This window comes from Ornithorhynchus anatinus, chromosome 20, assembly GCF_004115215.2.
Source record: "Ornithorhynchus anatinus isolate Pmale09 chromosome 20, mOrnAna1.pri.v4, whole genome shotgun sequence".
NCBI classification, from domain to species: domain Eukaryota; kingdom Metazoa; phylum Chordata; class Mammalia; order Monotremata; family Ornithorhynchidae; genus Ornithorhynchus; species Ornithorhynchus anatinus.
The window spans coordinates 6,474,613-6,495,785 of NC_041747.1; the positions used below are offsets into that span (position 1 = coordinate 6,474,613).

The window sequence follows — 21,173 nt, forward strand, 5'->3', positions numbered from 1 at the left end:
TATTAACTGTGCATCGTGTGCCACCATTTGGAATAATTGTCATTATTCTCCAGTGCCCTCTTATTTAGGTCAGGAAATGCCAAATTCATATCTGAGGCCAAATAAGTGCTTGGCCCAAACTGAGAGCAAATCAAAAGCCAGATGTGTTGACGGGAGTCCTTATTTACTCATATTAACGTCTGTCTCCCCCTCTAGACCGGAAGCTCATCGTGGGTAGGGGTCATGTCTGCTAATTCTGTTATATTGTGCTCTCCCAAGGGCTTAGTACAGTACTCTGCCCATAATAAATATGATTGATTGATTGATTGGACTCCTTAAGGTGCTAAAATTTCGAACAGGCTACAGGATAGCACTCTCTCACTGCCTTTCTATTGATTCACGCTGGGTTAGTTGCACAGTTCAATATCTATGTTCGGAAGGCAGCCTGGTATTCGGTATTTCCCCCACTGGCGACATGTGCATTTGCATATATTTTGTAGGCATAATCATTTTGCCAGTTGTTAAGCACTTACTACGTGCCAAGCACTGTGCTAAGCGCTAGGGGAGATACCAGATAATCAGGCCACACCCAGCCACTGTCCCACATGGGGCCCACAGTCAAGTAAGCAGCGTGGCTCAGTGGAAAGAGCCTGGGCTTGGGAGTCAGAGGTCATGGGTTCGAATCCCAGCTCTGCCATTTGTCAGCTGTGTGACTGTGGGCAAGTCACTTCACTTCTCTGGGCCTCAGTTACCTCATCTGTAAAATGGATATTAACTGTGAGCCTCACGTGGGACAACTTGGTGACCCTGTATCTACCCAGTGCTTAGAACAGTGCTCCGCACATAGTAAGCACTTAACAAATACCATCGTTATTAAGTAAGCGGGAGATGAGGCACCGAAACTCCATTTTACAGATGAGGAAACTGAGGAACAGGGAAGTTAAGTGACTTGCCCAAGGTCACACAGCAGGCAAGTGGCAGAGCTGGAATTAGAACTCAGTTCTTCTGACTCCCAGGCCTGTGTTCTATCCACTAGACCACTCAGCTTCCCAGGTTCAGGTTCTGGAGTTTTGCCTGAATCCCCCATTGGACCATAGGCTCCACAGGGCCAGGACCATGTCTATTCTTGCACAATTTGCCTCAGTGCTCTGCAGAAAAGTGGTGCTCACACACTGTTAGGGAACCTGGGAAGACTGTAAGCTCCTCGAGAGCAGGGATCAAGCCTACCAGCTGTTCTGTCCTCTCCAAAGTGCTTAGTCCAGGGCTCTGTGCACTCTATGCGCTCAGCAAAAGCTCCTGATGGATTGACTGATGGTGATGAAGCAAGCTATCAGGAGGAATCTTTTTTGAGTCTTCAGACCATTTGGAGCCTCGACAGTTTGAGTGGCAGGTGCATTCAAAGAAGGCAACAAAAAGAGGCAAATCTCCCTTGCTCCTTTGTCAGGCTCCTGGGAAAGGAGTTACACCGAGAGCCTAGAAACAAGGCTCTAATCTTCATCTTAAATGATAATCCATTGGCCCTAGCCTAAAGGACTAAGGGTGGAAGGAGCCGGCAGACTTATCTACTGAGTTCACTGGGAAGCAGTTGGAAAAAAAAGGAAAGGGGAGGAGAAAAAGAAAAGGAGAATCAAGAACAGAGAAGGATAAAGGATGAGGATGACAGAATATGGCAAAGACTGTGTGGAAAAGGGGCTAGGGCGATGACTTTAAGTGTTCCTGGTCCAGAAATGTGATCTATTCCATGGCCGTTCACTTATTATTAGTAGTAGTAATAATAACAGTGCTTCTTATATGCCAAACCCTGCTAAATGCAAGATAATTGGATCAGACACAGGACCTGACCCACACGGGGTTCACATTTTCAGAGCTAGGGAAAGCTTATATTTTGCCTCCATTTTTCACATGAGGAAGCTGAGGCCTGGAGAGGGTTAAGTGATTTTCCCGAGGGTCACACAGCAAGTCAGTGGCACCGTTGGAATTAGGATCCGTTCTCCTGATTCCCAATCCCAGGCTCTTTCCATTAGGTCACACTGCCTCTATGTGGGCAGGGAATGTGTCTGTTTATGATTGTATTATACTCTCCCAAGCATGTAGAACAGTGCTCTGCAAACAGTAAGCACGCGATAAATACGACTGACTGCCTCCAAGTTCCCAAGCACCATCTCCCCAAAGAAATGGAAATAAAGTCCCAATCTTCAAAACTGTTGCCAACCAAGCTTTCTCCTACCTCCTCACTAATGGGATTGTAGGCAGGGATTGTGTCTACCAACTGTAGAGTACTCTCCCCGGTATTTAGTACAGTGCTCTGCTCTTAATAAATGTTGTTGATCAATTGATTGAATCTTGCAATCACTTTGGAGCTTACATAGAAATCAATCTATAGTATTTATGGAGCACCTGCTGTGTGTGGAGCACTGTTCTAAGAGCCTGGGAGAATTTCTCAAGAAGCTTCCAGTCTAAAAGGGGGAGACAAGACACTATATACTATAAATATGCCTGAGGGTGAGGAATCAGTTGAATAATAAACAAACGTCTCCTAGGGAAATCAAAATATTAAGGAACTTTGAAGAGGAAAAGAGAAGCACAATCTAAAGTACTCTCATTTTGATAATTTTAAAAGTGTTATTTGTATGCCCTTTATAATAATAATAACAATAATAAGGTATTAAGGCTTAATGTGTGGCAAGCATAGTGTTCAGTTCTGGGATAGACAAAAGATAATCTGCTTGGACTCAGTTCCTGTCTCACATTGGGCACAGCACTAACAGGCGTTTCTTCCTATTTTACAGATGAGGGAACTGATGCAAAGAGAGGTTAAATGACTTTCCCAAAATCACACAGTGGGTCAGTGGCAAGGCCAGGATAAGAACACAGATCACCTGACTCCCAGAGCTGTGCCCTTTCCAATAGACTGGACTGCCTGCCCTTCTCATCTCATCTAAGCCAAGTGACAAGTTTAGTGGATAGCGCATGGGCCAGGGAGTCAGAAGGACCAAGGATCTAATCCTGGCTCTGCCACTTGTTTGCTGGGTGACCTTCGCATGTCACTAAACTTCTCCGTGCCTCAGTTGCCTCAACTGTAAAATGGGTATTAAGACAGTGAGGCCCATGTGGGACATGGACTGTGTCTAACCTGATGATCTTTATCTACTCCAGTGCTTAGCACGGTGGCTGGCACATAGCGCTTAACAAGTACCATAATTATTAAATACCAAAAAAAAAGTGACTTCCTTGCACATATATTCAGATTCAATGTTTCCCCTGGCGTTGAGACAACTGCTTTAGCCTGGAAGAGTCCAGGCTGGATCTCTAGATTTTGAGCTCACCGTGGACAGGGTAGGGAATTTGTCTGTTTATTGTTTTACTGTAGTCTCCCAAGCACTCAGCCCAGTGATTTACACATAGTAAGCACTCAATAAATACTGACTAAATGAATGACCAGAAATCCAGGGCCCAGAGCGTCCTGGGAGAGCCAGGGCTGGCTGATGGCAAATCTGTCAGTGGGGGTGGGACGGGGGTGCCAGGATGCACATGTCCCAGAAGTAGGGAAAAATCACACACCTTCAATATAAACATTAATCGAAGCTGAGAAAATTGTGGGTTAAGGAATTGATTTCTTTATTCAGCATCCCAGTGAACTTCAGAAGGCATTATCAAAGCCTGCATTCAGAGCTACTATAACCTTGAACACGGCCATTATAGACAAGGAAGAGCTATCAGAATGAATAGAAAACACTATGTGGGGGAGAAAATTGATTCTCAGGGCCTAAAGATTTGTCACTGAGATTACGATTTAAAAACTGTGCAAGGAGATTCAGAGCAATAGGTCCCAGGTTCCCTGCCTAAAGACCTCTTAAATTCAAAGACCACCCTTTTGTGGGGGGTTTCTTTAAACTTCATTCCTTGAAAACTGAGTATGGCCAAAACTGATCTTCACTTCACTACTAAAGTAGCTCCTCTTCCCGATTTTCCCAACATCGTGATTGTTATTATTAACATTTATTCAGTGCTTACTTTGTGCCAGGAATTCTTCAGCGTTTCCTGTAGGGAACCAAAATTTCTGACAATTGATTACCCTCTCTATCTTCTGGATCCTTTAGTTCTCCAGCTCCACACCAGATCAGGTTCTTCCCTCCAAAATAATCTCTTGCTTTTCCTCAGACTCCTTCCTTTCCCTCTCAACTCAGCTTTGCTGAACTGCATTCCTCCCCGTTTCAAGCCCTTCTAAACAGTCACCTCCCCCAGGAGGCCTTTCCTGATTGATTGTTACACCTTTCAGCTCATGCCCACCCAGTAAGCCACCTCAGATCTCATTTATTCATTTACATTATCTCACTTTAACTAGTGCTCTTGACTATTTTTGTCTATGTGTTAACACTGGGGTATTTATTAAGCAATTATTTGCCAAGCACTGTACTGAGCACTAGGGTATATACCAGATAATCAAGTTAGACACAGTCCCTGTTCCACTTGGGGCTCACCATCTAAGTAAGAGGGAGAACAGGCATTTAATCTCCATTTTACAGATGAGGAAACTGAAACCCAGACACCTTAAGTGACTTGCCTAAGGACACAGAGCAGACAAGTGGTAGAGCTAGAGTTAGTACCCAGGTCCAGTGCTTACAGTCTTCTAGGGCTGCATTCTTGTCCAAATCAAAGGAAATGCAAAGCAAAGTGAAGCAATTATAACGGGGAAAAAAAATTTTTTAATGGCTAAAATGCCTTCAGCCGATTTAGCAATAGGAGATATTATCACTAACAAAGGCAAAAATAAAAACACTCTGGACTTGTCGAAACACCTAATTTTAATCTGCCATCCAAAAATACAGATGAAGACTTGAGATGCATAATCGACTTACTGAAGAGCGACTAAGTGCTGGAGTATATGGTGAAAGTGGCACCAGATGGATTATGGCCTCATTATAATCTGTTAATTAATATGGTAACTGAAAATGAGAGATCAGTGAAAAAAGAATGCATGTCAAGCTTAGGCATGTATGACAGCGGCCTAGAAGCCTCAAAATCCAGGGAAAGTAGAATTTGTCTTTGAAGAGATACCCGTGGTCCGGGAACATCTGGGGACATCAATGGATCGATGGCTTTTCCGGTAAATCCGCTTTCCCCTGAAATCCTGGTAGAAATAGCCAGAGCACCCCCGACCCCGGACATGGGATGTGTTTTGGAAGAGGAGGGGAGTCTGTGGTCGTTGCTTAGACAACATGTCAATCAGATCTTGGGATGGGAGGGGGGAAGGGGAGGAGTTGTTACACATTGTTTTAGGAAGGGAAGGGCCTGCAGGGAAGGGAGTGACTCAACTCTAGATGGGAGAAGCTTCCATCAAAGCAGTGCATTGACAGGGATTGTGTTCAACTGCTGAAGGAAAAGCCAGGCTGGGAAAGGGTTTGCAGGGCTGGAGGTGTTTGGAAGACAGCCACCTTCACCCTATTCTCAGGGAGGGAACTCAAAACACACAGGAAGCATCCGTATCTCTCAGTCTTGTCAATCGATGGACAGGGTTTTTTTTTGAATGGTATTTAAGTGCTTAATCTGTGCCAGGCACTGTTCTAAGCGCTGAGGTAGATACAAGCTAATAGGTCTCTGTCCCACATAAGTCTCACACAATTAATCTCCATTTTACAGATGTGGTAACCGAGGCCCAGAGAAGTGAAGTGACTTGCCCCAGATCACACAGCAGACAAGTGGTGGAGCCAGGATTAAAACCCAGGTCCTCTGACTCCCAGGCCCGTGCTCTTTCCACTAGGCCACACTGCTTCAGGCGTTTGAAGACTCCTGCCTGCTGACTCTTCCTTGGGTGGGTATGGGCATTACTGAGATGCATGTGCCAATCTCCAAGCACTTTCCAGAAGCCAAGTCTGACGAGCAGTCTTTTAATAAGGGACAATTTTACTAGGACCTCAAGGAGCAAAATATGTATCATTCCTATGACCACTCCAAGTCAGGTAGATGTAGTCAGTCGATAGCATTTCTGGAGTCCTCACTGTACGCAGAGCACCCTATCAAGCGGGTGGGAGAGGACACTAGATTTGGTAGGCTGGACCTCGGCCCTCCAGGATCTTACAACCGAGGAGGACCTGATGGAGAGGATCACTGTCTAAAGGAATTGCAAACTGACAGGGTACTTACCTAGATCGAACTGGTCAGAGATGTAGCCACAGGTCTGTCGGACTTCTTCGCTGTCCCAGCCCAGAGGGTAGAGAGCACAACCAGAGCCAATCAGCAAGCCTGAAAGGGGAACCGAACAAGAGGCTTTATACGACCTCATCCTGTTGGCTCCGATAAGGGATCTGGTAAAAATCACTATTTAAGGCAATCAACCGATCAATCAGCAGCATTTATCAAGCGAGCGCTCAGTGGGTGCACAGCACTGCACTGGACGCTTGGGAGAGTACACTAGAATATGACGACAGCCATTCACAGAGAACAGCCCAAGGTCCCTCAAGAATCAGCTTCATTCCCCCTTCCTATTTCAAAACATACTTTCAGACAAACAGCTCGTTTGTGACCCAACTTTGTCTTTTGAGAATCAATGGGGTCTAGTGGAAAGAGTATGGGTCTGGGAGTCAGAGGACTCAGGTTCTAATTCCAGCTCTGCCACTCACTTGCTGTGTGACCTGGGACAAGTTGTTTCACTTCTCTGGGACTTATTTTCCTCAACTGCAAAATGAAGATTAGATACCTGTCCTGCTTACCCCTTAGGCTGTTAGCCCCGGGTGGGCCAGGGACAGTCTCTATTTGGATTACCTTGTATCTGCTCCAGCACTAGTACAATGCTTGGCTCAGAGTAAGTGCTTGACAAATACCACAACTATCATTTTGCATCTTCACAAATCGTGTTCGGAAAATTCAGTTCAGAAGCCTATTTGGCTTTCTGAAAAGCAAACTAACCTTAATCAACAGACCTACTTCTACTGGGAACACATAAATCAAAATTTAGCTTTAATAGCTAACGCACTACTCTTCATAAGGATTTTTTCCATCTCACTTTAGAATCAAAATGGAATAGTTCAGTGTCATTAGGCCTTCCCAGGTAAAAAGGTTCCTGCTGAATCAAGTTATCTGTGACTATTATTATCAGTATTAATAATAATAATTAGTAAGAAGCAACATGGCCTATTGGACAATGTATGGACCTGGGAATCAGAAGATCTGGGTTCCAATTCCAGCTCTGACACTTGTCAGTTTCATAACCTTGGGAAAGTTACTTTATTTCTCTTTGCCTCAGTTACCTCACCTACAAAGTGAGGATGAAAACTGTGAGCCCCATATGGGACCTGGACTGTGTCCAACCTTATTAGCTTGTACCTACTCCAGCCTTCAGTACAGTGCTGGCACATAGTAAGCGTTTAACAAATACCATAAAAAAGAAAACCACCCTTCACATTCACAGCATGTTTCCAAGCCATTGAGGACAGAGGCTTATTTTCATCTACTTTCTTTCTCCCAGGATCTTTCAGGAGCTGAAGCTAAGAGGCTTGATGATTACCCCGTAAAAAGTACAAGTTGCCTCATATTATACACTGTGCATTCACTGCTGGAGATATTAAGCTCAATTAATGCCTCTTTGGCATTTAATCAGAACCTAATGTTAAAAACCAGGGGTTCACTAATACTCCATTTGAAAACAACAACTGAAATCTGGATGCTCAACACCCAGGTGGGAACGAATGGCAGCTCTGAGATACTGGCCACGGGGTGATTCACATCGGAATGTCAATGACCTCTGCTGGCGGCTAATGATCTCTTGGAACCTGCCGCCTCCCATTTTGGACAGAGTTGCCTCTAATCCAGCTCAGAGGACAACGTGAGAACATACAACTGGGAATTTTTCTCATTGCCAAACTCTGAGAGAGTGTAAACAAGCTAAATTCCTCTGACGTTATGACAAAGGATGAGGAACACTTTTCTAAACTCCCCTAAAAATGTGTCTCGCAGAAAATAATCACTTTTTTTTTGCTTGGGGTTCAAATGTTACTCGCAGAAAATAATCACTTTTTGGCTTGGGGTACAAATGTCACTTGCTGTTTATACGAAACTCCATTTTGATGCTTTTTTCAAGGAATCCAAATATCAGAACCCTGCACTTGAGCCCGTTGTTGGGTAGGGATTGTCTCTATTGGTTGCCAAAATGTATTCTCCATGAGCTTAGTACAGTGCTCTGCATACAGTAAGCCCTCAATAAATATGATTGAATGAATGATAGGTTTCTGTCAGGTGGAGAATCCAGGGGCACTAATGGTTCAAGTTTCTTCCTCCTCACGTCCAGCCTGGGATGGGACTAAAAAAGAAATGCATTTTTCTCCAAGGAGTTATTAAAAATAACACAAACTCCACTCAAAAAACAGGTTGGGCCATCTGGAATAATTGACCACAATTGAGAAATACTTTCAAGGCCAATTTGTCTTGTATGCCTCTCCCCCACTTTGAGCTGCCTGAAATGCCCAAGTGCTTAATACAGTGCTCTGCACACAGTAAGCGTTCAATAAATATTATTGACTGATTGACTGAAACTTCTCACCTAATTCATCACAAACCAAATCCCCAAGGGCACATGTATGAGTCTTTGATGCAAGCAAGCCAGTTGGTTGATGAATGAGGATGAATAATTTGGCAATTGTCAAGTCTTTAGTCTATATTAAATTGGAAAACTTATTAGCCAGAAGGATTAAAGCCCCAAACTCTAGCTCGGGATTTTATTGGGGCTTGAAGACAACACAGTTGATAGTGAGATCTCAGCTGTGAAAAAGACCCAGGTGACAGTGAGATTTGAGCTGTGAAGATGACACCGTTGATAGTGATATTTGAGCTGTGAAGACCACAGAGTTGATAGTGAGATTTGGGCTTGGGAGATTTTTGCATATCAAGTGGACTGTTTAGACTAATGGGAGACTAACGATCCCTTTCAACTCCTGCAAACGCAAACATGAGGGAGGCACTGTTGCCTTATGGAAAGAGCACAGAACTGGGAAGCAAGAGACTTCTAGTCCTGGCTCTTTTACTTTCCTGCTGTGTTTTCCTAGACGCGTTGCTTAACTTCTCTGGGCCTCGGTTTCCTCATCTGTAAAACGGGGCTCCAATACCTATTCTCCCTCCTCCTGTATCTGATTATATGGTATCTACCCCGGCGCTTAGCACGTAGTAGGCGCTTAATGAATATCCCATTATTATCCAAACTGATTCTCTTCCCCTCTTCAAAACCCTACTTAAAACTCACCTCCTCCAAGATGCCTTCCCAGACTGAGCTCCCCTTCTCCCTCTACTCCCTCTACCGCCCCCCTTCACCTCTCTGCAGCTTAACCCTCTTTTCTCCCCATTTCCCTCTGCTCCTCCCCCTCTCCCTTCCCATCCCCTCAGCACTGTACCTGTCCGCTCAACTGTATATATTTTCATTACCCTATTTATTTTGTTAATGAAATGTACATTGCCTCGCTTCTATTTAGTTGCCATTGTTTTTACGAGATGTTCTTCCCCTTGACTCTATTTATTGTCATCGTTCTTGTCTGTCCATCTCCCCCGATTAGACCGTAAGCCCGTCAAACGGCAAGGACTGTCTCTATCTGTTGCTGACTTGTTCATTCCAAGCACTTAGTACAGTGCTCTGCACATAGTAAGCGCTCAATAAATACTATTGAATGAATGAATGAATGAATATTATTAACCTCTCTGTGTCTCAGTTTCCTCATCCATAAAATGGGGGTAGAACACCCATTCTCTCTCCCTTGAACTGTGAGGTCCGTGTGGGACAGGGACCATGTCCAATCTGATTATCTTGTATCTGCCACGGCACTCAGCGCAGTGCTTGGCACATAGTAAGTGCTTTATGAATGCCATCGTTCTTTGTATTTTTATTGTCTCTTCCTGCACTGTCACTCTTTCCACCTGCCATGTCCTTGGGATGCCAGTATCTGCCCCTCCCATCCCCTCCCTCTTGTCCCTCTCACCTCCCTGCCTACCCCAGGCAAAGCTAGTGAGCATATAACCTCCGTGATGAATGAAATTGGAGAGAGATGCCTCTTTGATCAGCGCAGAGCCCGAGCAGCTGCTAATCAGGGGGTCTCACGGATGATCTGAGCCACCCTTAAACTGCAAGGGAGACATAAAAATGATCATCACGACATCATGTTTATCTCCCTTTCACTGCTGTTTCTGGCATTGCTATTACAGTCATCCAAGCTGAATCCACCAGCTTTCTAAAAATATGGCTCAGCTGAGACCCTTAAAAGCTCTCCTTGTATGGATTTATCATTCCACTCTCCCCTCCGTCCGCCGAGTCTTCTCTTCTGGCGGAATCCCAATCTCGACTTGGGCCTCCACAGGGCAACCAGGCGCTGCCCGGGCACCCCCTTCCCCGAGGAATTCTACTGATACCGGCTCCCGGGGTAATCTGCCCTCATGACTTCCCCAGGATCCAGCTGGAGCCAGGTTTTTTCCCTTCCTCGAGCCGGCTTGGGGAGTTGGGGGAGGTGAGATTTAGAGGGTCACAGGCAGAACTGGCAACAGATCAGCAGGATTCATTCTTCCTGAAGTCTAGTATTTCCACTCTGGCCCTTTCCTCATTTTTTTTTTTTAAGCGACAATAAAAAGCTCTAGGTGTTTGGCCATTTATGGCAAATTTGTGTGGCCTCCAAAATTTCAAAGAGACAACAGCACCCGACCCCTCTTGTCCCCTTTCTGTCCCTTCGCCTTCGCCCTACCCACCCCGGGTCAGTGGTTTCGGGAAGGGCCAGCCCGATTGGGAACTCCTGCATTCCAGGGGAAGTTTACCTTGGCTCACGCAGCCTCCTGGCCTATTTCAGTCCTCTGCCTCGCAACCGATTAAACAAAGGGAGCAAAACTGCTTTCCAACAAACCCGGCCTGTGTTGTGTAATGACAAGTCTTTTTCCTTCAAAGCTTGTGGGCAGATTTGTACCTATCCTCTGAAAGGTTTGTCCTCTCTTCCTATCGACTGCTTTGTTCCGTGGATACGAGAGAGAGAGTGACAGAGGATAAAAAAGAGAGATGGACGGTGGGAGAGAAAAAGTGAGAGAAGGGGAGCTATCTCTAACCTGTTAGGAAACGAAGCCCTGAGTAAAGAGCCATCCTGAAATCCAGAAGGGCCTCCATTTTTCATTCTGACCCACCCCTGGCAGGGGGGTGAGGGGAAAGAGTGTGGGCCCTGACTGGAAACTCTCAGATCTCATCACAGACTTAGAGTGAGAGCGCCTGGGGAAGCAGCAATGCCTAGTGTCTAGAGCCCGGGCCTGTAAGTCAGTGGACCTGGGTTCTAATCCCAGCTCTACCATTTGTCTGCTGTATGCTCTTGGGCAAGTCACTTCCCTTCTCCGTGCCTCAGTAACCTCATCTTAAAATGGGGATTAAGACTGTGAGTGCCACTGTGCACACAGGAAGTGTTCAATAAATACACGACAATGAATATGGGACAGGGATGGTGCCTAACCCGATTAGTTTATACCTGATTAATTAGAACACGTAGTAAGCGCTTAACAAATACTATGAGTATTATTATTATCTGGAACAAAAACTGTGCATGGGCACCTTTGCCAAAAATGCATTTTTGAATGGATTCTATTTGATTGGGTTTTAGCAAATAGAACCAGCCCTGTTTCGATTTCACACAAACCAGGGATGATCTGCCAGGCCTGGATTCCAAGAGGTCCCAGCATCCTCTGTGCTGGGGTTGCCATTTCTCCTGGCCACCTCCACAGTTCTCTGGAGGGGGGTGAGAGCACGGCTGCTGGGAAGGTGAAAAGGACTTGCACCGAGTCATTGATCCTTTGTGAAGTCTCATGCTTTGTTAAAAAATGCATATATATGTATATGTACTATGCATGTATCTATAATTTCCAAGTAACCTGATTGAATCTCAACCTAGGCCTCCTTTCATTCAGTGGCATTTATTGAGCTCTAACTGTGTGCAAAGCACTGTACTAAGCACTTGGGAGAATACAATATAACAATATAGGGACCAGGATAGCCCCTGGACCTGTCCTGTGTGTGGTCCATGACTTTACCTTGGCCCAACCATCAGAACGTTAATTCTTCACATTCCTCCAGTTCTTTTCATCTGAGGATCCCAAAGCACTTTGCAAACAATTAACCGAGGGAAAGATTATTATTATTTTTTTTTTACCTCAGGCAGAGCAAAACAAAACCACATCGAGTTTCTTGTCTCTGCTTGCCCCAAACCCTTCCCCAGCACAGGGGTGTCTAAGCACTATGCTTTGGACACATATCTGAAGGTGAGTTTTTTTTTTTAATGAGTTGTCTGGGATATGGGGAAAATGATGGAATGTAGCCAGGCTCACCCCCACCTCCAGCACAAGCCTGGCTGCCCCAGTCAGGTGGGATAGGCTCAGCCTATCGGTGAGCCAGCAAAGCTGTCAATGATCTCAGCCCAAAGCTGTCCTCTTTGTGGAAATTTATCCATGCCCAGGATGGAGCTCACAGCCTTAATCCCCATTTTACAAACAAGGTAACTGAGGCCCAGAGAAGTCCACTGACTTTCCCAAGGTCACACAGCAAATGATGAAGCCAGGATTAGAACCCTGGTCCTTTTAACCCCCAGACCCATGCTGTATTCACTAGCCATGCTGCTTCACATGGGACACGGCCATGCCTGATCTGATTAGATGACAGATTGATGATATTGACCCCAAGGGTTTAGTACACAGCAAGCACTTAATAACTACAATCATTAATCATTACTATTATGATTATTGCGGTACTACATATAAAATGTTCTCTTTTAACATCACAGAAACGAACAAGATGATACTCCTCTAGAATAGGGAAGAGACTCCTGGACTTCTTTCATGAGTAAGCAAAGGACAGAAATTAAAAATAACACTTTCCATTTACCGCTCAAAGAGACACTCAGGCTCCTAAAAGAAAAATCCAGAGTCCATCTTCAGGGCATAATATACTGTGGCTAACTTCACTATCTTAGGATGGGTGGGAGAATAGATTTTCAATCAATTGATTTCTCATACTTATGCAAGTTTCACTCTTGCCTTCGTGACATAAAACTGATTCAGAGTCAGAAGGACCAGGGTTCTAATCCCAGCTACATCACTTGTCTGCTAGGTGATCTTGGGCAAGTCACTTCACTTCTCTGGGCCTCAATTACCTCAGCTTTAAAATGGGGATCAAGACCATGAGTCTCATGTGGGATGTGGACTGTGTCCAACCTGATTAGCTTGGATCTACCCCAGCATTTAGTACAGTGCTGGTAAAAATATCATTAAGAAAAAAACCCCACAAATTTCTGATGTGAGGAGGTGGGCAGCGTGAGACTAGTCAAAGTTCCTGGAGGAAAGCAGAGCATCTCCTAGAGATTCAAGGCTTGGAATCTGCCCAGGGTATTTTAGCAGAGGGTAACCTTAGTGGAGTTTTCCCGGATGTGATTGACATTAACTTACAATGCATTGCAAAGGTGCTCCTCCCAAGTGAAGGATGAGTAGAAACAGACAGAAGAACAGTTCAGGCTGTTTGCACTCTGCATCCAGGTCTATACCTGAGCAGGAAAAGGCAGAAAACACTTTTCTTAAGCACCTGGCTGTAGGTTGCTAAGGAAAGTTGAATTCAATTCATCATCTTTCCATTCACGTGAACTGTACACAGTTTGATTCTAAGTGCTTTGCGGAGAGAGATCAGGTCTGTTACTTCTCTTGTATTCCCCCAAGTGCTTAGAGACCACGAATACATCTGAATGACTAAAAATTAAAACTGAGTTCCTTTTGTTGAAATTCATCAAAAACTTCAAGTTACCAAGATTGCCAATGCCTCACACTCACTAATATCTCTTTCCACAGGGACTTTGCTTGGTCTCAAACTTAGCATTAACCAAAACGATTCAGACTAAAAGAAACCGGGAAGAATTCATTCCAAGTTCCATATAGGACAGGGACTCTACTAGATCTTTAATATACCTGGCAAGGACTGTTTTTACTGGTAGCCAAATAAGGGCTGCTTTTTTTTTAAAATTGAACAAATATGGGTACTTTGCACAGTAAATACTACTGCATTGCCTAGTGGAAAGAGTACAGGCCTGGGAGACAGAAGGTTAAGGGTTCTAATCCTGACTCTGTCACTTATATGCTGTGTGACCTTGGGCAAATCACTTCATTTCTCTGGGCCTCAGTTACCTCATTTGTAAAATGAGGATTGAGACCGTGAGCCCCACATGGGACAGGGACTGCGTCCAAGTTGCTTTGCTTTTATCCACCCCAGAGCTTATTATAGTGCCTGGCACATAGTAAGCGCTTAACAAATATCACCATTATTATTATTACACACACACACACACACACACACACACAGAGACGTCCTGACAAATTTATTGGACAATTGCTTTAAGCCTCTGATTAATAATTCTGTATCTTCTTCCCTCACCCTGAGTGTCCTTAGCCCACAGAGCAACAAACATCTAAGTTTCACTTCCCACATTTGCCCATGCATGAAGATACATCTGCTATTTAATACGATAAGAATCACTGAGGGGGTTCTGAACTTTGGCTACCCCGACAAGCTCACTGAGGCAATCTCTCCACATTGGATCAAGTTCTCCCTTAATTATACGCATCAGCAATTGACTGAAATAAAAAAAAAGGCACAGTATAGGCTTTAAAGCAACCACCAAATTATCTGCGTTAAGTCTTGTGGCTGATGAGGTTTAAGAAGAGTGCTGGAGTTTGGAAGGCACGATGCGACCAGAGCATTAAGTGAAAACTTTCACAGTGATCATCCCTCCTGAAAACAAACAAAAAACCCCCCAGAAATCAAATTTCCTGCCATGGTTGCTGTCCTGGGAAGGACCCCCAGAGGCTAGCTGGCCTATTGAGTAATGGCCTGATAGGAGTTTGGTCTTTTATTCCCGTAACCCCCACTGCCTAGGGTGGGTAACAAAGGGGCTCATCAACCGAATCAAAAATTTTCAGAAGATAAACGTGGGCTCGGATCCCGGAAACTATTACTGTATCTTTACCTTCATTGGCTAGGTGGTCTGCCTACCTGTACTGAAAGTCTCATTACTGATAACAGGTCTATCATCTGGAAAAATAAAAAAAAGTTGACAACGGTGATTAAAAACAAAACCACAAAACAGTCCGCAAATTTCTCTGATAGCAGTTTGCAATGTATTAGGCCTAATGTATTCATCCATTTAGTTTTCAACGGTGCAACTCCATTGTCCACGGCAGCATTACACGAAGCTGGCTTAAGGGCCCCGAAAGGGCTCAGTGAACAGAAAATTCTATCCCCATTGCCATGGTGAGACAGGCAGACTGCCAAAGAGAGCTGAACTCCTGGGGCAAGGAAGATGGCCTCTGTGCAGTATTTCTTTTGAACACCACCAGTAAATCCTCCCAACGCCAAGCTCATTACTCTGACGGCAGGCTCACAAGAAACAAGGCCTTTCAAATTTCATCTCGGCCTTTTCATTAAGAAGCGAAAGGAGGGACTTCCCAAGGGAGAAAAAGAGAATTTTGCAGGACTTGGGATGATCATGGCAGGAGCTTCCTGTCTTGGGAGGAAGAAGCATCTCCCTTAAATCTACACTGTGAACTTGTTGTGGGCAGGGAATGTGATGTTATATTGTACTCTCCCAAGCACTTAGTACAGTGCTTTGCACACAGTAATCGCTCAATAAATATGAGTAATAATTACTAATAACTCCTTGGACAAGCCTAACATTCATTTTGTACCTTTCAGCACATGTGCCCATTCATGGAGGAGGGCAGGAGGAGAAGGAGAGAGGAGTAGAGCATTTTGCCCCCACAACAGAGCGATCTTGTGGAATCTGGTCTCTATGAGCACCCCCAAGCTTTTATTTTAAGATGATATATGTGAAGCGTGTACTATATGACAAGCACTGGGGCAGAGACAAATTAATCTGGTCACACCCAGTCCCTGTCCCTCCTGGGACTCGTGATCTAAGTAGGAGGGAGAACAGGTATTGAATCCCCATTTTACAGATGAGAAAACTGAGGCATGCAAAAATTGAGTTGCCAAAGGTCATACGGCAGGCAATCGACAGAGCTGGGATTAGAACCCAGGTCCCCTGGCTCCCAGACCTCTGTCCTTTCCACTGGGTCACACTGCTTCTAATGACATCTTTCTGGACGTTTTCCAGAGAGGAAGCTATTGAGGAATATTAAAGTAGTCATTGCTTCCGTCTTTTCGAAAGTTTAGCAGATTAGGAAGCAACTTTCCCCAAGCATTTCCCTTGTTCCCGTAACTCAACTTTGCAGGAAACAGTCTACCACAACCTCCTGGCCAACGCAGCTACTTGGACTCCAGAAAATACACTGGGTTTAAAATTTAGCATTTTGGTTCCTTATGCCAATTTCAGTGAACTCCAGCCCCACACATCGGAAAGACACAGTCCCTGTAAACATTTGTTCAGAAAGTCCAATTTTCTTAGATATTTTAGATGCTAAATGATAAAAAAATTCACATTTGAGAACCATTTATCCAAAACACCAGTTTTCTGCTGGAGAATGTGTGGTTTCCAAAGCCACTTTGTACTTCTGGAAGATCACCTGTCACCCCTCCTCCATCCCCATCCAAATTTCCCTTTGCTTCTTTCTTTTGGCTTATTTTCCTGGCCACAAAACCTGACTGTGGATTTGCTTCTGCAGTAATAACTATGAAATAATCAATTATTATTATTAATAATAATAATAATGTTGGTATTTGTTAAGTGCTTACTAGGTGCAAAGTACTGTTCTAAGCACTGGGGGGATACAAGGTGATAAGGTTGTCCCACATGGGGCTCACAGTCTTCATCCTCATTTTACAGATGAGGTAACTGAGGCCCAGAGAAGTTAAGTGACTTGCCCAAAGTCACACAGCTGATAAGTGGTGGAGTTGGGATTAGAACCCATGACCTCTGACTCCCAAGCCCATGCTCTTTCCACGGAGCCACACTGCTTCTCATTTGGCAACAATGTGACAATGACATAAAAAAAAATCATTTTGCAATTTTCATAGCTAGAAGTTATAATGCAAGTGTTTGTTCTGCCTCCTAAAACCTTGCCCAGTGGCTAGATGACACTAACGGCTCCCTGCCTTTTAGTGTCTCTCCTCTTGAGTTTCTCTTACATATAGCAGCAAGTTTCATTTTTCTAATGCACCATTCAGAGCACATCACTTCTTCAAAATTTCCCAAGACTCATCCAGGACTTTTTGCATAAAGTAAAAATCCCTGACCACCATCTGGGTTTCTTTAAACATATCCACTCTCTTCTGCTATCCTCCACCTTGTGTGTTTCACAGAGAGAGCGAGAGAGTGTGAGCACTCATCTCTCTCTCTCTCTCTCTCTCTTCCTCCTCTCTATTTCCTTCGTAAATCCACCAGATGGACTTAACTTTTGGAATGCTTTTCTTGATGGTAACCCAAAGATGGACATTTCAGTCGCAACAACATCACAGTATTGTCAGGTTCAAAGGCTCAGAGAGTCGGGGGTGGGCTGAGGGGGTGAGGTCTGTGATTCACATCAGACATCAGGCCCAGAATGAAGAACAGCATCTCCTGAAAAAGAGAATCTCACAGTTTTTGGAGAAACTCAATAGGATGGAGCAATATTCTGCAGCCTGAGTTGAAAGAATGGGGCAAAAAAATTTAGAAAAATTCTGGGGCCAGAAAAATAAGTCCAAATAAATCACTGCAGGACCACAACCTGGATTTAAATATTCAGTACCTGGTGGCTTCCCTGCTGACAAATAGAATGAATTTCAAATACCAAAACAAACCAGATGGAAGAGATATATTTTAGGTCTTCGGGATGTTAAACCAAAAACTGCCTGTTGTGTTGAAACAGATGCATCTCCCTTGTACAGACTGTAAGATTAGTAGTCTCAGTCCTATATACCGACCCAGAAAACTGGAATTCTAAACCTTGGCTCTTTCTTTGATTTTGTACTTCTGAGGAGAACATGGTCCTCCATTTTACACACAGAAAAAGGATAGCTTGGAGAATCAATAATCAATGACCTACCTGGGAGGACACTGTGTGGTTTAAATATTTTCAGGGGTACTTTGTAGGGGTAGTTTTTTTGTGTATATTTTGGCCAGGCCTAGTGGAAAGAACATAGACCCGGGAGTCAGAGGCAGAACTGGCATTAGAAACCAGGTGCTCTGACTGCTGTATGATCTTAGGCAAGTCACAGTTTCCTGAGCTTCAGTTTCCTCATCTGTAAACTGGAGATGAAATCCCTGTTCTCCCTCCTTTTTAGACTCCTAGCCCCAAATGGGGCAGGGAATGTGTCCAAACTGATTATCTTGTATCTACCCTGACATTTAATACAGTGCTTAGCACACAGTAGGTGCTTACCCAATAATATGTGTTGTTATTTCTGATAGTAAGTATTTTCCTAAGACTTTGAGTTGTAAATTTCTGAAAAGACATCTCAAAAGAGCTTCAAGTCACTGTCACTAAGAAAGAATCATAAATTCGGGATGGCTTTAAACCAGAACAGCTTGGAAGCAGAGTTTGAAGTGGGATTGATAAGTAGATCTAATTCACTTTATTTGAAGCAGTAAGAAAAATTACCACCATCCCCAACCGATTCCTCGGCCTATCCCTGCACCTAGCAGTTAACTTCAGGACTAAACTAACACAGAAGAAGTTAAACCACTTTCACTAAGGCAACTAGTCCATGGCTGTTCATATCCCACGTTTTCTTGTTCACTTGGCTTCAGGGCTACAAAAATCAACCTGCTCACATTTGCCATTTAGGAACTGCACAGCCTTGCTGGAAGCCATGCGCCTGAAGTGAATGTGTGTAGCCACTCAAACCTCCCTCTGATTAACTTGTGTGCACTTGTCTGATTGACAGGGCTAAATTAGGTCATGGCGGCTGCATGATATTAAATGAGGCAGCAACTGGGCTGGAAAAATCCTTGTAATGCAGTAAATTCCTCAAAGCTTGGGTTGGAAGCCCGAGTAGGAGTTTTTCTTTTACTCTGTTTCTCCTTCTTTCCCCTCTCATGTATATCTAGGAGCCTCTCACACATGCAAAGAGAGTAAGAAAGAAAAAAATGAGAAGTTTGGGGGAGAGCAAGGGGGAAGCAAAACGGTCCAATGACTATGTTCCCTTCAGCAAAATCCAGTCCTTGTTCACTCTTTCACAAAAGTTCACTCACTGAATGCACTACTTTCAACAGACCTCATCTTTATTCCTATCCCCCCCATCACCACCCAACCTCTTTCTTTTTCAGATTTCAGCACAGAATAAGTCTTTGTGATACTCAGCTCATCACTGAATTCACCCCATTCCAAGCTAAACCAGTGGGCTAAGACTGGGAAGGGGAGTTCCCTGTTGGATGGGGGGGAGGGCAGGGGAGACCCCATCAGCTAGGATAGGGTAGAGGCAAGATTTACCCCTTCCCCCTGCCCCCATGGGCCGTATTCCATTTTGGTTGGGGGGGGTGGCGACAAGAAAGGACAACAGAGGCCGTCAAATGGACTTGATGGGCGAGGGTGATTCATAACACAAGCACGTATAATGAAAGGAAGAAAGAGAGAAAGGGGAAAGGATTTGGAGTCACTGAGTCAGTATTGTTGGAAGATTTTAAGCTTTGCTAGGAGAGAAAGTGGGATTAAGCCAAGCTGCAAAGAATCCTGGGTGTGTCAGCATCAAACACAGTCCAGCCACCCCAGACCCTGCCTCTTGCACTGATCAGGGCAAGGAGAGAGCAGGGAAAGGCATTTCTATGAGCTAGAAAAATATCAGACTTCCCTCAATCTACTCCAGTGCTTAATACAGTGTCTATCACATTACAAACCCTCAGTAAATACCATCTTAGGCAGCGTGGCTCACTGGAAAGAGCACGGGCTTTGGAGTCAGAGGTCATGGGTTCGAACCCCGGCTCTGCCACTTGCCAGCTGTGTGACTTTGGGCAAGTCACTTAACTTCTCGGTGCCTCAATTCCCTCATCTGTAAAATGGGGATTAAGACTGTGAGCCCCATGTGGGACAACCTGATTCCCGTTTCTACCCCAGCGCTTAGAACAGTGCTCGGCACATAGTAAGCGCTTAACAAATACCAAAAAATACCAACATCTTTATTAATGGTTTTTCTTGCCAACGTTCCTTACCCGAATAAGTTGCTGATTTCTCTTAATAGGATTTTTTTTTTCTAATTCTATGAGGAACATTTAAAATTCAGAGAATTCAAATCCATAACAATGTAGGGCCCTAATCTGGACATAAAAATTTCAACAGTGGGAGTATTTGACTCCAAATGTTAATTATTGATTAACTCGAAACATACTCACTTTCCAAACTAAAATCTCCAAAAGTTCTTAGATTTCAATAACTGAACCCTTGACTGTAAAAGGTACACACATTCCTCACTTATTCTGCGTTCCAGAGGTAGGATACCGATCTTACTTTTTCAAAAGTCCCCAGGAAAATCTCTTATTTCATCAAGGCACCTCTCTCTCCTCCTAATGCAAGTGGCAGATGGGGTAAGTGGAAACTGCACATTAAGACCAGAAGAAGCTAATAGCAGTTTGAATTTGTGCAGACCCCAATTATTATCCAACATTAAATAACTGGCATCTGCATGCCCCTCATTAAGACCGGAGTCCTCCGTGCTCCAAATGGCAGCTGTGGACTTTCTTCTGTAATCCAAATAAAGTAACTGATTAAGTCACAGAAACCTCATAATATTGTCTTATCTTAGGGAAATTAAACAGTTTTGGCTTTTCCGTCTCATATTCTCTTTGGCATGAATATAAAATTTTCCACATAGGAAATTTACCACGGTGGAGTTTATAGTCGTATCATTAATCCTAGACTCAGAGAAGATGAACACTGAAGGACAAAACGAAGGGGAACGGTTATCTAACGATAGCATATTCCCTAATGACCAGCACTGAGACCGGAGAGATCCGGCCCCATTAAAATCTTTCCACCCATTTTGGGCCAAGAAAATAAAGCGGGGCCAAGTTCGGTTCCTCTTCATGAAGTCCACCAAATGACCACATTCACAGATGGATAAAGATTGGCCTGATCCAAATATGTGCCTGAACATTTGGCACAGTGCTTTTGCACAGAGTAAGCACGTAATTAAGGCCACAAATAAATACCACTTGAAGGAAAAGGAGAGGGGATTCTCCTTCCATTTGCAGGAAGTGGCTTTCAGTTCAGTGATCCAATTGCAGGTATCA

The 21,173-nt window shown here is 44.2% G+C and overlaps 1 protein-coding gene across 2 annotated transcripts in view; it reads right to left on the reverse strand.

Annotated features, from left to right (window-relative positions):
- LHFPL6 (LHFPL tetraspan subfamily member 6) overlaps window positions 1–21,173 on the reverse strand; it is a 108,786-nt gene that overhangs the window by 3,059 nt on the left and 84,554 nt on the right. Inside the window, exons 3-4 of one of the 2 annotated variants that reach the window (XM_029048441.1) lie at window positions 13,417–13,511; window positions 6,134–6,222 (exon numbers count right to left, since the gene is read on the reverse strand). In XM_029048441.1, coding sequence (XP_028904274.1) covers window positions 6,214–6,222; window positions 13,417–13,511 — 104 coding nt within the window. In that variant the 3' untranslated portion in view covers window positions 6,134–6,213. Of the gene's footprint in view, window positions 1–6,123; window positions 6,223–13,416; window positions 13,512–21,173 lie in introns of those variants that run through there. The other variant, XM_001512017.4, reaches the window with a different exon arrangement.